Source organism: Thunnus albacares, chromosome 24 (assembly GCF_914725855.1).
Source record: "Thunnus albacares chromosome 24, fThuAlb1.1, whole genome shotgun sequence".
NCBI lineage: Eukaryota > Metazoa > Chordata > Actinopteri > Scombriformes > Scombridae > Thunnus > Thunnus albacares.
The window spans coordinates 9,058,651-9,075,575 of NC_058129.1; the positions used below are offsets into that span (position 1 = coordinate 9,058,651).

Below are 16,925 nucleotides of genomic sequence, written 5' to 3' on the forward strand. Positions count from 1 at the left end.
AGTTTGACGGTGCGTTGTGTACTTACTACGTTTACAAGGGGACCAAATATGCCAGCGCACACAGCAAGAAGCAGCGTGTGAGAGGGGTACAAGCTGACATGGATTTAACTTTTTAATGTGTCTTTTCCGCTAAAAAAAAACCCATTTTCTGTCAAATGTTATATGGTCCAGCAAGTGCCATGTGTTACTCTGGGACAGTGTATGTCTCTGCGGTTAGAGTATTAAGGTAGGGATATCACTTAGCTATAATTAGCTAATGTTAGCTAGCCAGTTTTTTAATAACTTGAAGGGGTCTCTTGACCTTGTGGGCAGTGTACATTATAGTACATTATCTGTGCCAACTATTTTCATAATTTAACAGTTTATGCCATTACTTTGACTGCATCTCTATAATTTCCGTCCCCTACATTATTAGAGAATAATGTTTCAGTCAGTCTGGGTGACAGAGGAGGTCATAAGGTGGTCCCTGCGCTTCTGCAGCCGCCGGTATCCATGGAAACAGCGTAGTTTCCCAGTGACATCTTCAATTAAAGACACATCTCTGCCCAGTCAGCAATTAGCACACAGTTGGGGCACAAAGCAGAGCTATACAAGGCTGTCTAGTAGTTTAGTAAGTTCAGTTAGGTTCTACTCACAGGGGACGATTCACAATGAGGAGCTGGAAGAAAAGGAGCGTCTCTCTTCTCCAGTGGCGGAGTCCTCACTGACTGCAGAGACCCCCTCAGAGCCGAGACAGAGGAGATCCCCTTTCTTGGACCACCTGCAGCGCTGTAGATCCCCATGTGACGTGCTAGACCTCACCTGCCAAACCTCACCCACAGTCCGACAAGTCAGCAACTGCCTGTCCCAGATGTGGGCCACCACCAAGAAGATGTCAGACGAGCAGCGGCGCTATGAGCTGCAGCTGATGTTTGAGCATCCTGCATTCGAAAAGCTACTGCAAAAGGCCATGAAGAGTGTGGGGCAAATGCGAAGTGAGGATATCGCATACTCTCTCCTGGGTATGGTGAAATTGGGTGTGCCCCAAAGTAGCCGCGTGGTCCAGACTTTCCTCCGAAACTGCCAGGTAGATTGTAGACCGGCAAGCAAAGTTTTGTTTGTTGTTGTTTGTTGTTTCTCCATATACATCTGATAATTTTCATTAACAGGAGAAACTGAATGACTTTGATGAGAAAAGTCTGTCTGTTGTGGCCTCCTGCCTTGAACATATGAAGGGCAGCCCCAATGTTGGTGCACTTAAAGACGGCATGAGGTCAGACTTGTGGCTAAGCCAAAAATATACTTTTTTAGCACTACTTTTTCAGGTCATTTTACAATGATGTGTACTGCTGTATCCTAGGTTGGTGGTTGAGGCCCGTCTTCCTAGGATTAAGAATGTAATGACTCTCCAGATCATGATGCGTCTGTTGGGGAAAGATGCACCGCTGGACCTTAAACGGAAACTAGAGGTTGGTGTCGCTTTAGCTTGATTGACACAGAGCATTTAGTCACTTAGGCTAGTGAAATGTGTTGTTATGCTAACTTAATCTGAGTTTATGATGGTCATTATTTTGCTTGATATAGGCTAACTCATAGTAACATCTTAGTATGTTTGTATCACTAAGCATGAGCAAAAGTTACCTGTATTTTGTTAACACTCATTATGTACACTACTTCCTCCAGGGAAAGGCTTTATCAATGGCAGACCAGTTCAGCCTTCCCAACACCCAGTATATGATCACCACTATGACCACGATGGGCTTCTACTCCAAACCATTGCTGGACATCTGCAGCAAGAAGATTATAGGTAAAACCTTTTCTTCATGTTTAATAGTAGTTGATTTTGAATTATGGTCTAACTTAACTTCATAAGGAGTTGGAAAACATTCTGTATTTTGTGTATTTTGCAAAGTTGTCAGTGCAGATATATTTTAAGAAGCCTAAAATTAAGATTAAAAATTGAGTTAGGCTTCTGTGTTAAAGTTTTGCCAACCCTCCATCACCTCTCTTGTTCTGTTTTCACATCTGTCCTTCCTGCTAGAAAACATCAATGGAATCCCCTTCAACAGATTGTATACAGTGCTGCAGTCCTGTAGGGAATTGCACTACAGAGACGTGGATCTTCTCACTGGCATTTCAGACTACGTCACCTCCATGATAGACATATGGAGCAACAAACAGGTGCTGCAACACACAACTGTATTCTAACAAAAGTCTCAATATCTCATCAGTCATATATGACAAATTAGTGTTCTTTCTTACCTGCAATCACATGAGAAGAGTAGGAATTGCTTTTCCGAGATATCGCATGTGACATTTTCCTGACCTCTAATGCTTCCTTTCTTTCTGTTCAGGTGATCCTCTTCCTGTCTCTGTTCGAGAACCTCGTGTTCTGTCCCGCAGCCTTAATGGAGGCCTTTGCTGAGAAGGTGATCGACAACCCAGAAGCTCTGACGCTTAAAGACCTCCTCTGTCTCCTCAAGGTGTACTCCTATCTTAACTATGATCTGCAGCACCACAGACAACAGTAGGTCACTCATTTGTCTCCATCTTTTAAATATTAAGCATGCACAGGCCATTGATATTGTACTGTGTACTTCTTTAAAGGGCTAAGAAAATAAAATATTCCATCTTGGATGCATTTCCTGGTCTGGTTTGAACACCAGTTGTGTCACTATGGTTTTGTGTCATTATCTTTGAACAGCAGAGGCTGTGTAACTTACATGACTGTTGGCTGAATCTTGTTGTTGTGTTTCTTCTTGCTGCTCCAGGTTCTTGGACAGTCTCAGCCGGGCTCTGGACTCCTATCTGCCCAAGATGTCTAGTTATGAGTTGTTAAAGGCTGTTTATTATCTGTGCCTTCTGGGCCACTTCCCCTCTGCACCACTGGAGAAACTCCTGCAGAGTAGCACACTTGAGCTGTTCAGCTCTACAGGTCAGACACTGAATCTACTCACACATGCATTATCATTTTGTGTCTGCCACTTGTCTTTATTTTTTTTTTTATTTCTCTTGCACTTTGAATTTCATCCATCTGAACTTCCCCTATTTCTCTCCAGCACCCAAGTTTCTCCAGAGCCAGGAAAGAATGTTTCAGACTGTGCACTTGTGCCTCAGTCTTGACCGTCCTGTCCTCCCTCTGCCCCTGACTGTCCCCCCATCTGTCCTCGGAGACCCCGTTTCCAGAATCCCGTCGGTCAACCCACATCTCTCGCAGGCCCTGCAGAGTATACTGGAAGACCTGGCAGACACAGTTCTACAGGAAATGGTGGTGGTGGAGAACTCCTACTTCGTAGGTAAAGAGAGAATTATAGAGTAAAGAAGAGTTTCGGGGTGAATTGTGAAAGTTTCAGCTTTCATAAGTTTCACCTTTATCTGTTTGGGCCTGTCCCTCTGCAGGAATGCTTTAAAAACTTGTCGATTCATCATATGAAAAGCAACAAGTGAAGATAGACACGTTTATTTTCAGTTCCTATCATAGAATTAACAGTTACACTTAAATCAGTCCATTGTGTCTGCATTTAGCTCTCTAACTTAAACTAAGCATCTATATGCTGTAGAAAATGGCTTTAAAATGCAATTTCATCCAGTCTCGAAAGTGCGATGCTAGTAAGAAACTGTGTGTGTGTGTGTGTGTGTTGACTCTCAGACGCCGTGATCACCAAACTTCTGCCGAACCAAACCGAGACTGAAGAGAGCAGCTTTGCAGGAGAGGAATGTTCTCCAGCAGAGAGCAGTCAAAGGTAAGATATCAGCATTAGTTTGCAGTCGATAACATCACCAGACACAATCTAGAACAAGTCTACTGTGGTGTTTTACTGACATGTTTTCTGAGACTGAGATGAATCTAATGTGCTTATGTCATGTTGCGTGAGGTTTTAGTATGATGCTGTGAAAACAGGTGCAGAGGGTGTTCAGGCTTTTTGTTCTGATAAAGTTGGGTGTTGAAACATGCTGTGATGGCGAACATCAAACATCTGATTCCACAACTTCGCATGCAACATATAACAACATGTCCACACTTTGAACTAAGAATAAAGAAAGTGCTTTGTAGGGTATAACATAGTGATCTAAAAGCAGGTCTGCTTGTTACTTGTATTAAACACCACAGTGATTACAGCTGCTATGGAGTTAAAATCCCATTTTAAAAACATATAAAGGTTTGAGATAGAAAATTAAGATTCAGATTCATCTTTAAGATTAAGGTTCTATACTTATTGCCATATCAACACATGGTTATTAAGGAAAAAACTCTTTGTCTTGAACAGAAACTCAACAAATTTTGAGAAAACATTTGTCCACTTTTATCGCTCTAAACAAGAAACTTGTTTTTAAAGTTCATAAAATTTTTAAAGTTCATAAAATTGTGTATGTGCAGTTGTGTGTTGTTCATCTAGTTTATTAACGATCTTTGAAACAGTTTGGATATAACCTTGCGTTGACTCTTTTCACTGTTTTCATTTTTCTGCACAAAAGTCTTTTGTGTCATTTTGTATGCGTTTTTTCCTTCGACTCTACACAGGGAGTCTCACTTCAATTATTCATTTTCATATATACGTAATCATTTTTCTCATTTCTCCTCACGTAGTCCTTGTTTTGATTCTGTCTGATTTTCGTTCAGTCATTCAGAGCTTTAACCAAATAGATTTCTGCTGAGCCTGTCGCTGCATTTTACTCATATTCAACCAAATGGTCCGGATGATGTACGATGTGCTGAAACATTAATATAAATAAATGCGTGATTCGTTGTTTATACCGCACAGTTCTTGCTCTGAACCTCTATCTTTATGCTTTAAAAATAGAATTGAAACACATTTTTAAAGATTAATTAGAAGAAGATAGAAGACAGTTACTGACAAAAAACAAATGAAAAATCCTATAGTACCCCTACTGATTAGAAATCTGCAGTTATGCACGTGTCAAAGGAAGCCAGAAGTACGAAGTGTTCCGAACATGGTGTTGTCTCAGTGAAAATGAAGCCACAATCTGCTCAGTCTGTTTTTTAACTTTTATGTTTTTTCCTCCCAGTGATGTTCTTCTAGCCAAATTTCTACATTCACTCTGTCATGCCTTTTACCTAAATTCAAATTTTGACCTTTTAAATGCTTGTCTTTAAACCCTTGTCTTGATATCCTAGAATTGCAGTAATTTGCGCTCCATACTCTGGTTTTTGCTACGGAACGTCCAATCCCCGTGGTCCCCTGGCTATCAAGATTCGCCATCTGAAGATCCTGGGATATAATCCCGTCCTGGTGAGAGTCATATGATGAAATTTTGGCTCTTCTTCTTTTATCAGGCGTTCTGATGATAATATTTCCATAATTAAGAAGCTTTTTGCTCACTTTGTTTGCTGTTAAAACTTTTATTACAATTGGACTCATGCACTTAAATTTCATAATCTGTAAAACTCACATACTTACGGATTATTAATCTATATATTTAGAAGGGAAGAAAGTATCGCAGTACCATATTTGTTCTAATGACTTACATATATCTTATATGGGAGGGCCCATTGCTCATTTTCTCCAAAAGAAAACACCCAAAAAACAAATATTTGAGGCTGACATACATTAAAATGTTTCTTCAAACAAAAAAAAAAAGTGTACTGCTGCTAGTGGAAGCAGCATCAGTGTTGAGTGCATCTCAACAACATCAAAGTTTACTCTATCCTAATCCTGTTCTCTCCATTGTCCAGCTAAGCGAGCAGCAGCTGAAGTCGGAGCCTGAAGAAAAGAGAGCGGATTTCCTCAGGGGACGGATCTTTCCAGAACACCTCACATCAGACGCACAACCGAAAGTGGAGCAACTGGGATCTTGAGGACAGGTGGCTTGAGTAGTCTCAACCTGTGAAAATCATGATGACAACGCAGCTTTAGTTTAAAGCTGTTTAAAGCTCTGTAAACGATTAAAAAGACATAAATATATTCAAGTGTTTAAATAAATGGTTTGTTTTGTGAGATTGCAGTGATGTTCTGCAAATCATTTTAAAAAGTCTTTTTTTTTTTTTTTTACTTCCAGCGGTAGATTTATTTTATCTCCACATTAAGTAAGAAAGTACAAAAGGTCATGGTTTGAGCGTGGGAATAACGGCTTGAATAACAGTTGAATCATATGTTTCCGGAGGATTTACAGTAAAAAGCCACACTCTGATGAAGGCAAAAGCTGAAATATTTAGGTTATCCTTGAGTCCATCAAAACTTGTATGAGAATCTTTGAATAGCTTTTTCTGTCAAAGTCCTAAAATGACTTACAAACCTAACAGAAATTAGTTAATCCTGATACCTGTGGCATTTGATGAGTAAGACCATACTGCTGAATGAAACCAATAAAACCAGTATGTGCGTTTGCAGTAAGTGCACAGAAACTGCAAGGTGAGCAAGGTAAATTTGGAGTCTCTTTGAAGCTGCCACATTTGCAGAAAGCACGAGGAAAGAGAAAGAAATGTAGAGGGAGGAAGGCAGGAAATGGTGCAGATTGTTATTGTTTGAAGTGTTTGCGTCTCCTTGTTGTATATCTGGTTGTAATCAACCTCCGCAACGTTAAACTATCCGACAACACATTCTGATGTTTGTTTGGTTTTTTTTTTTTAGAGATGAGGGCGCGCAAACTGGAAAGAGCGTGTAATAAGATGTTAATCAGAGGGCTCTTAACAGCTTGTTTGATTTTTTTCTTTTATGAAATTGTGGTCACTCTTCTCCACATGATGTCACACTGATATACTAGATGAAGTGACACTTTGAATGTGGTTAAATCCCCTCATTGAGACACCACCTGCTGTTTCAGCCACAAAGATAGGGGTTTCCAACTACAAATTTCACATGTGTGTATGTGTGACAGGCAAACACAGTGAGTGAGTGAGACAGGAAGTGAGCAAAACCGAAGATGTTGGGTAAGTTATTTTTATTGTTTTATACAACCACAACTGGTAAAGGACCTGCTACTTTTGCTGTGTAGGCACAAAAACAACTATGCTAATTACAAGAAAACACACCAAACAAAACAAATCAAACGTCACTCACTATAACGTTCTGTTCAGAGTAAGCTACTACAAGGACACCCCCCCCTTCCGTTTCTATGTAAACAACTTATGGGGGCAGCTGTGCAAATGGACAGATAATCAAAAGTGTCGTGGTATAGGATTCTCTAACCCTCTCTTCTTCTTGCGATCCTTGGGCGCTCTGGGTTTGGTGTTCATGTAGTCATTCTGGGAATCTGAATGCTTGAACTTCATCTGTAAGACACATGAAGACAACTTGAACAACGGAGTTATATCTGTCTGTCTTTCTAAGAACCCAAGAACCTAAAAGGAAAAGTTAACATGTTCTTATTTAAAAGTTTAAAAAATGAAGAAATACTTAAAAGGTTAAATAGAACAATTTCCCCAACCATGAATTAAAATGCTGGTGGAGAGGAGAAAAGTTTTTAGACTCTCTTAGTGGGGAAATTCTGGGACATAGAGCTATTTTAAAATGACATAAACAAGACAGAATACAGCAGCTGAATAAATGACACATGGAAAAAATCTATATAAATATGTTACTTTCAATTCTCAATTATCATCGGGCGGTTGCTGAGACAAGTCACTATTTATAAGATCCTGACTATGACCCCGAGTGAAAATATGTCATTACGTATGTGGCTAAATTTGCTACCAGTAATTTGCATTTTCAAAATCACAACCTGACCACTAAAATATGAAAAGATACCTATCTAGATCCCCACCAGACACGTTTGAAGACATCAGATTTTTGCTAATAATTTGTGTCTGATAGGTTTTGTTTATAGAAAAGTTCCTTTAAAAATCCTTAAAAATGACATCTACTCCTTCTCTCTCATTCAAAATTCAGAATCTATGAATATGCAAATTTACCCTTGTTTGTGTGCTTCTATTTTAGCACCGCACATCTATTCTATTGCCTTGCTGTAAATAGTTCACACGCAGTGGTTTTGTTGGTATTGTCAGGTGAGAACTTTGTAACCCCAAATTAACAGGAAAACAACAGGTTCAATTTTACATTTTTAAATTGCACAATTCTTCTTTTACATAATCCAGTGTGTTCAAAGGTTTCATAAGGAATGACTAGTGCTGTGCCATTTAAATATCGTATCGTGTTATCTTACGTAGTTGACCACGGCGATGATGGTGACAGCTGTGCTGTAGATGATGAGAACTACAGACACACAAATCCAAATCCAGTGAAGTCCAGGGACTACAAGTGGCTCAGGTTTTCCAGGACTACTGACATTGCATTGGTGTCCTGATAAAAAAAAAAAAAAAAAACATTAAGGAAGTATTCAGTGTACTTTACTGTATGCAAACAAAATTATAGATTGTGCATCTTAGGAATACTTACCCTGTACCAGCACCAGGATCCACAAAACATTTCCTTCTTTTATATAGGGAGGAGGGTACGTGACTATGACCTCACATCTGTAGAGTCCATGGCTGTTGTCATTCACTCCAGTGAGGTTGAAACGGACCGATTTATTGTGCTCATGCAGCGCCACACCCATGCTATCGTTTAATTTACAGTTGGACGTGGGTTTTCCAAAGTTGCATGTTTGATTGTAAATCACTTCATTGTTCTTAAGAAGGCTAAAGGTCATGTCTTCACCATTCATGTCTGGGCAAGGTATAGACACAATGTCTCCAGCAGGTACACAGACAGTTTTCACCTTGTCTGGGGAGAAGAAAAAAAAAAAGTGATAATGATTCAGAGTGCAATTTCATTCTGATTACTGGTTATAGATACCTCTCACACTCCCATTATAATGTAAGATCTCTGATTAGGAGTCATGAACTAATGCTTGCAAAAAATACTTAAAGGATAGGTTCACAATTTTTCAAGTACAGTCAGGTGTCCATATAAACAGTGAAAGAGGTTTTCCTCACTGTAATCATTCCTCCTTCACACTGACTATTAAAAAAATCCCCTTCAAATGCTCTTTCAATGTAAAGTGTGTCCACACACGTCATTTTGTGCAAAAATGCAATCTGAAGGTTATATGAGGCTTCAGCAGTCTGAGTTAGTCATATCAAGTAGATATCGGCCACGGTCTTTTTGACATCAGATTCTATGGTGGAAGTATAACAAAAAGAGGGACTTTGTCACTAAAAAGACTAATGTTGAAACTGTGACTGTGGATTTTGTCCCCCATCACTTACATTATGAAGTGATCTTGTAATGGTCAGTATGAAAAGTAAGAACGATGATGGCAAGAAAAACCTATTTTAATGTTCATTTGGGCTCCTGACTGTTGTTTTAAGACAGACTTGAAAAGTTGTGAAACCGTCCTTGAAAATGCTGAAACTTCAAAATATGGAAACAAGCTGCTTAAGCCGCGAGCCACAGATGTTACAGTAACCCAAGCCTTTGTCTTCATCTGTGACCAACACCAGACACCTTTGCAAAGGAAATGACTTGTTTCAGCTACAACTCCAGCAAAGGTTGATTTATTTGCATTTAATTCCCCTAACTGAAATTCAGGCTTTGAAACCCGTCATTTCACTGCAACTCCACCCCCACACGGAATTTGTTCAATATCAGCACATCTAGGCACATTTACCTCTTTTAGCCAACCTCACATTTCACGTTGAAAAACAGGCACTTGCCATGTTAGTGGCATACTTGAGTCAGTCAGCGCCTGACTCAAGTATGCCTTCAGGTTGTGGTTTATCTGATGTAGCGCTGTAGCTGTTGCACGGATTCGTCTTGAAACACACGCCTTCTGCAGTCGGTTTTATCAGCTAAAGTTGTGGCAAACTGTATTTTGATAATTCTCTGCTGACTGTTTGCATGAAGATGTTTCTCAAACCACAAATACATGTATTCAGTCAGCATTAGGGGACTATACATAAGTCTCATTTTAGGTACTAATCAACAGATAAACAGTCAAAAACTGAGATTATGTTTTATGCGCCTACACTTAAAGCTGTCAACCATAGAGTGGATAAAATATCAATGTCCACAACTGTGATTTAACAGACAATCATTTAAATACATTGATAGTCAAGTTTTTACTGAGGGGGCAAGTCTAAACCTCAGTGTTTACAAATGAAAGCAAACTGTCCCACTGTCTCACTGTAACCACACATGCAAAACAAAGTGCCTTCAACTGTCAGACTGTGAGAAAAAGACGATTCACTGTTAAGTAAGTTGTAAATACTCACAATTACTTGTTTTTTTCTGGCAAATAGAAATTTCAAGCTATTAGTACTATTAGTAATAACTACAACTTGCATATTAGTTGCGATAAACATATGAATTACTGTAAGCGAGAATTTGTCTTTTACTAAAGTCTACAACTTACAATCGCAGGGACAGGAGCTCTTAGACTCAGATGCATGTGACAACCTGCAGCCCAGGAGGATCATGAAAATCCAGCAAACCCTCATCTTGAACTTTTGCATTTTTGAGAGTTTGTGTCCAGCAGAATGATGCTCTCCAGACTTGTCCTCATCACCCAAAACTTCGAGGCCCTCAAGCAAACTGCATCGACCGTAGGCTGCAGAGAGATCTGATCCGTTACTCCGATATCATCAGCCCTGGTTCCATGCGCGCGTCCCTTCGACTGTACTGCATCACATCCTCCTCAGACTGAAGCCCTCCCACGGTGCTGCTGTGACTGAAGATAACACACCCTCTCTTGAGGGAAAACATCCTGTAGCAGCAAACGCCTCCTCCTCTGAAGTTTCCGCTCTCTCTCCCATAGCGTGTGACCTTTGATACGCAAGGTCATTAATAATTGATTGATTTAATGATGGATTATGTTAATTTAGACCAGAAAGTCATCACAGGATGCCATTCCTATTGTCTGTCCTGGGCACATAAGTTCAGTCTTTTTTGTAAGTTTTGGAACAATCTTGGAAATGTCAGTTGCTGCACTGTGGTAAAGGGGTGACACTTTATAATAAGAATACAAATCATATACTTAACTAATGCTTATCTAATGCGTGGCTCCTGATAATTCATTGCACAAATTAATACATGATGTATCATAAATTCCTGTAAACATTAAAAAATGATCAAGTCACTATGACGTGATGTGATTAGTTCACATTTAATTGGTAAAAATTGTTTCATATTTCTGTGAGAATAGACACTCAGTTGTTAGTTTATTTGGTAGGCCTATGACACTTCTGTTGAACTTAATTGGTACGTGCTAGATGATTGATCGATTGATTGATTTTATGGATTAAACAGACAAAGGATAGCATGTTAAAGTGAAAACACTTATTTCCAAGATGTTAAAAGACAAAGAAAACATAAAGAAACACAAAGACAGTCAACATAAAAAATTAAACAATACGATCCTGAAATTCCAAAAACACATCACCACAATTTAAGAAATAAAAAATAACTCCCACATCAGAAAACAAGGACAGCTAAAGTAACAGTGTCATTGCAGATTATTATGTTACTCTGTTCTATAAAAAAAAAAAAAAGTCCTAACTTGACTTATATAAGCCTCTCTCATATTTAAAAACTTAATGCATAACAGGAGGCTGTTCCACAACATAGCACCAGTGTAAAAAAAAAAGAAAAAATTTTCTACCATGCTACACTCCAATGCTTTCAACAACAACACAAATAGAATTAAAAAACAACTCATTTTCCACCCGCTATCTTGTAAATATGTCAAAAAAATACCATTGAATCTATTCTCATATAAATATGAAGCTATTATATCAGAGAGGCTGAGCAAACACATAGTCCTGAAATACACTTTTATGTAAGAGGAATCCAGCTAATTTGGTCGCATATCAATGAATGTATGAAATGCGAAACTGTGAATTAACACTTATTATAAAGTGTTACTGGTAAAGGTGCTTGTTCAGCAAATTTGTACATTAAAACATTATGCTGTGATTGTGAATGAATATGAATTTGTGTCTACTGACATACTAACATTGAGTGTGAGTATCAGCTATATAGATAATAAAAAAATATACTGTATTTTCAGTGCCACTCTAAATATGTGCATTTTCTCCTCTGTAGCTGTACGTGTTGAAGCAGTATGAAGAGAATAATGTTGCAGCTACAGATGGAGGTGGAGTGAGTTGCCAGAAGTGCAATGACCCAGTGTACCGCACGGAAAGGTTTACTGAACACAATGAGACGAACTAAACAGATCTGGTTTGAACTGACATTTTGTGTTGCTGCCAAATGTGTCATTACCTCAGAAAAACACAAAGAGAAAGGTGAACAAGAAACTCTCTGTTCTGCATGAGTCACTGAGCAAAACACATGCACAGACTCTGGTGTAGTCAAGATACGTCTGTGAGGGAAAAAAAAACAGTAATTGTGTTGCCAGTAGTGAGAGAAAGTAACAAGTTTTGAATCTTTGATCGATTTGTGCTAATAATTAACAGACCTTGGCTGTATCTACACCAGTGGTTCTCAAACTTTTTCCTATCAAGGACCCCTAAACTGACACAAATTAGACCATCATTTGATAAGGTTTTGTCCCAGTGTCCCTCATCTGATAAGATTTTTGCTTTTAGATGTTTTATCACAGAAAGCATCTGCAACTCATCATTGAAACTGTCACACATTCTGTCACTGTGTTACTCATGGATTATAGTGGCAATAAATTATTCCCCTTTTTGCTGGGGACTGCCCTCAAGGACCCCTGAGGGTCCCCGGGCCCAACTTTGAGAACCACTGAGCTACACAATAGGTTTGAGGTGAAAGTGCAATAGCTTTCATCTTCCACTAGATGGCAACAAATCATTTTATTTTGATCAGCCTGTTGATTACAGTTTTCTCCTGCTGCAAACTGTCAGGTATATGAGCATTTGCTGCAATCTTTTTTTAATCTACAGTAGGATTATAATCCATAAAAAGGGTACAAAATATTTATTTTGTGTGTGGTAACACGTGGTGACACATTAATGGGATTGTGAAGTGGGGATTATAGAATTTCCAAAATGTTGTCTGTAATTCTAACTCTGCAAATGGATGAAGGGGTTGGTAATGCCATGTGTCCATATGGATGACGCGCAATAATCTCCTAATCTGGAACATGCCCCTTTTGTCTGGTGGTGGTGGTGGTGAGCATCAGCATGAACCCATGCAGAGCTCATGTGTGGTTTTAATGTGGCTGCTTGCTTCACTCAGCTGCTGGAGTCTGATGCTGCCTTCACTGTTTCCCAGAGAGTCCTACTTTTCACTACATCACCACATTGCTCATTCATGTGCTTTTTTTTTTTTTAGATGACCCCAAGTATCCTGACATGTTAGTTTTCTTTTTCATTTGTTGCTTTATTCTAAAAAAAAAAAAAAAAAGAGGAGCACTGAATGACTTTGCAGGATGAACAGCAGAAAGTGGGTACATAATATCTTTTTCAGCAATAATAAGCAGGAAATGGTGCAACAATGTGTCATTTATTCAACACTGGCAACCCTAAAAAAATACATGGCTTCCACTTACTTTACTTCATTTCTCCTCTCTGTTTTAAGCTCCAATGTAAGATATTTCCCACAGGCCATGAAGGCAGCGTGGGTTCTGGGCTGGACAGGAAACGACGGAGAGGCGCAGCGTGTCTCCTCCTCAGCAGCTCCGGGAGAGAAGAATGGGAAAAGGGAATGGGATTGTATATGTAGACGAGGCAACGCGTGAAAACATGAGGACGACGGGCAGTTTTTAAGTAGCTTTTTATTTTAAAAAAAACCCCATATCTATCAGCAGGAGTTCCTCTTCTTTTCCCTGAGGAGGAGTGAGATTTGCTCCCATTGGAAAACACAGGAGGAGGAGGAGAGGAGCCTCTTTGTGACTCCCATTTGACTGTAAGTGGGTTTTTCTTCTCTAATTAATGCTCATTTTTTGTACTCTTCTTTATATAAAAGCAAACTCAGGCGCTGGAAATGTCAATTATCAATTAATAAATGTCAGTTTATCATGTTTGTAGCCTTCACTGTTCACTCTTCCTAGTTATGTCCTCGGGAAAGGAGACGAGAGATTTACGTTTACCACAAAACCACGAAACGAGTCATTCATTTGTGATATATTATTGACTGAGTTTGGTGTGGCAGGCTGTTTGAATGGGAGGGGGCTTAATTTGTGCCCCCTATGCGGCCATTGAACAATCCCCTTTCTTGGGGGAGAAAGGGTGCGCAGCGTTTGGGCCGACTGGGAAAAGAGCCGCAGCTTTCATGATGGCACTGACAATTGAAGTCTATTGTTGGGATGTATTTGTTAGTTATGTTGCCAAAGCCGAGCCCTTCGTAGCCGAGCTGCAGGGGTTTTTTTATTTTTATTTTTTTAAAAAAAGCTCATTTTCTTGTTCTGCATCTATGTGAGCAGAAGAGAGATGTACAGTCTCCACCCTGTTCAGCTCCTGGTAATGGCCGATGGTTTTTTTTGTCGTGCTAATGTTTGTATCCTGCTGGTGGGATTATGAAATGCCACATTTTATGTCTTTAAGAAAAAAACAGCCCTATGTAATAAGTGTTTTGTGTGCGTGTGTGACTGGGTTCAGCTTCATTATTAGCTGCCTCGTTCACTGCAGCTCATGAACTGTGTTTTAATTCCCTTTGTTGGATGAGGCCGCCGGCTGCAGATTGAATAAAGCCAGTTTGACCAGTGGCTATCTCCAGTTTAATGCCACCATCCACTGCAGCTTGTAGATGTGCTACTGAACTACATTGAAACAATCCAGTATTTGTAGTTTTATCAGAAGCCAGAGTGGAAAAGTTCATTAAACACATATTCGTATTTACAGTTGTATGCAAAAGTTTGACAAATTACATTTTGGTGATTTTTTTTTTTTTGATTGAAAAGATATAAACAGTCTCTCTAGGATATGGAAAAAACAATATTTTCAGCAAACATTAATACTTATGTCATAATTTGAACAAAAATAAAAACAACATTGTGGCATGTGCAAAAGTTTGGACACCCTACATAGTCAGTGCTGAGTAACACTCCCTCTGGCAGATATCACAGTTTGCAAACGCTTCTTGTAGCCAGATAAAAGTCTTTCAATTCTTGTATTTGGGTTTCTCTTCCATTCTTCCTTGCAAAAGGCTTCTGCAATATTCTTAGGCTGTCTTGCACGCACAGCTCTTTCAGTTCTACCCACAGATTCTCAGTTATGTTTAAGTCAGGGGACTGTGAGGGCCATCCCAAAACCTTCAGCTTGCATCTCTTGAGGTAGTCCATGGTGGATTTCAAGGTATGTTTAGGATCGTTATCCTGTTGTAGAAGCCATCCTTTTTTCAGCTTCAGCTTTTTTTTTTTTTTTTACAAATGGTGTGATGTTTGTTTCCAGGATTTGCTGGTATTTAGTGGAATCCATTCGTCCCTCCATCCGTGCATTGATTCCTGTGCCGCTGGCTGCAACACAACCCCAAAGCTTGATAGATCCACCTCCATGCTTAACAGTTGGCAAGGTGTTCTTTTCATGAAATGCTGCTCCTTTTTTTCCTCTAAATGTGCTGATTGTGACCAAATAGTTCTATTTTAACTTCATCAGTCCACAGCACTCGTTTCCAAAACACATCAGGCTTCTGTAGATGTTCTGTTGCAAACTTCTGATATTGGATTTTATGATGAGGACGCAGGTAAGGTTTTCTTCTACTGACTCTCCCATGAAGGTCTTGTTAATGCACCTCCGCTCCTTAGTCCGCTAAATCTTCATCCTGCAAGTATTTTGCAGTCAAATGGGGGTTTTGATTTGCCTTTCCGACCAGCATACGAGCACTTCTCTTTGAGAGTTTTCTTGATCTTCCAGATCACCATCTTGACCTCCACAGTTCACCTAAACTGCCATCTCTTAATTACATTGCTGACAACACTTTGCTATCTTCATGTAGCCTTCCCCTGCATCGTGGGCATCAATAACTTTCATTTTCAAAGTCTTACTCAGCTGCTTAGAGGAACCCATGGTTGCTGAGTGTTCACACAAGATTTGAAGAGTCAGAGTATTTGTAAAGCTTTTAAACTGGCACCAGCTGACATTTCCTAATGATGGTTGTTTACATGCCTCAAGCTGATTAAGATCTGAGTCTTTGTAAAAAAGAATCTGAGACTTCTGAACTCTCAGGGTGCCCAAACTTTTGCACGTCACAATGACGTTTATGACATACAAAGTAACTATGCATTAAGGTTTGCTAAAACTATTGTTTTCCATATCCTAGAGAGACTGTGTTTACAGCTTTTCGATTAAAAATCACCAAAATATGTTATTTATCAAGGGTGCCTGAACGCTGCTGCTGCTGCTGCTGCTGCTGCTGCTTTACTGGCAGAAATAACTCCCAAAACAACAAGCCACTCCATTGAGGTCAAGCTATGTTTCCCTCTCTAGCCTAAGCTTTGCTGACATTAACACTGGTGAAATAATGACCCTTCACTGACTGTGGGGTTCAAAGGTCATCTGTAGGGGCTGAACACCATGCCACTGTCTGGCTGGCTGCCATATGAGCCCAGGTTTTCACCCAGTAAACATTCCCTGTATGGGTGCTATTTGTACTGCCAAAGCTGTATCTCTTCAGTTCAGGGGCGAATGCAGCAAAACAAACACACACACACACACACACACATAATAAAAGCCACTAAAAAGAAGCCACTTGGCCCAGCCTTTATTCCCCACAGTGGCATTATAATAGACCGTCTGTGTCCTTAAGGCACGCTTGATTTGCATCCACAAAGCACTAGACTCGAAGCACATTATTCTGGGCATGGAGACAGTGCAGCAACAATGCGACCCATTCGCTTACAGTGCAGTTAATGGGTTGAAAATAACTACTGGCCTTCTGGTCGCTCCCCCCCTCAGGCAGATGCCTTTAAGCTTGTTATGTTGTTTTTTTTTTTGTTTTTGCATGAGGAAAATAGCTGGAGTTTGGAGTCAGATTTCACTCATTGTCTAGTCGGAGATATAAAAAAGGACAGAAAATGTGCGATGCCCCCGAGCACATCTGGAAAACCCAGCGATATGTTGTTTT

General features: G+C 39.7%; 3 protein-coding genes across 6 annotated transcripts in view; 2 read left to right on the plus strand and 1 right to left on the minus strand.

Moving 5' to 3' along the window:
* The first annotated feature begins 42 nt into the window (after positions 1 to 42).
* Positions 43 to 5,940, plus strand: fastkd2 (FAST kinase domains 2). The gene is made up of 11 exons (XM_044344547.1): positions 43 to 1,066; positions 1,149 to 1,252; positions 1,340 to 1,448; positions 1,663 to 1,786; positions 2,021 to 2,160; positions 2,334 to 2,506; positions 2,751 to 2,914; positions 3,039 to 3,275; positions 3,629 to 3,722; positions 5,117 to 5,231; positions 5,675 to 5,940. Exons 1-11 carry the CDS (start codon positions 422 to 424, stop codon positions 5,795 to 5,797), a joined length of 2,028 nt encoding a protein of 675 aa, XP_044200482.1. The 5' UTR covers positions 43 to 421; the 3' UTR covers positions 5,798 to 5,940.
* Positions 5,941 to 6,864: 924 nt separating this feature from the next.
* On the minus strand, positions 6,865 to 10,698 carry si:dkey-1h24.6 (cytotoxic T-lymphocyte protein 4). Its single transcript, XM_044344990.1, has 4 exons — positions 10,291 to 10,698; positions 8,334 to 8,660; positions 8,101 to 8,237; positions 6,865 to 7,210 (listed from the first exon to the last, which is right to left on the minus strand). The coding sequence occupies exons 1-4, from the start codon at positions 10,388 to 10,390 to the stop codon at positions 7,097 to 7,099; spliced, it is 678 nt and encodes a 225-aa protein (XP_044200925.1). The 5' UTR covers positions 10,391 to 10,698; the 3' UTR covers positions 6,865 to 7,096.
* A 2,736-nt stretch (positions 10,699 to 13,434) lies between these two features.
* raph1b (Ras association (RalGDS/AF-6) and pleckstrin homology domains 1b) overlaps positions 13,435 to 16,925 on the plus strand; it is a 41,895-nt gene continuing 38,404 nt past the window's right edge. For 3 of the 4 annotated variants that reach the window (XM_044344953.1, XM_044344959.1, XM_044344960.1), the window contains exon 1: positions 13,436 to 13,769. The gene's annotated coding sequence lies outside the window, so the exon portion shown is untranslated. Of the gene's footprint in view, positions 13,770 to 16,925 lie in introns of all 4 variants that reach the window. The other variant, XM_044344958.1, reaches the window with a different exon arrangement.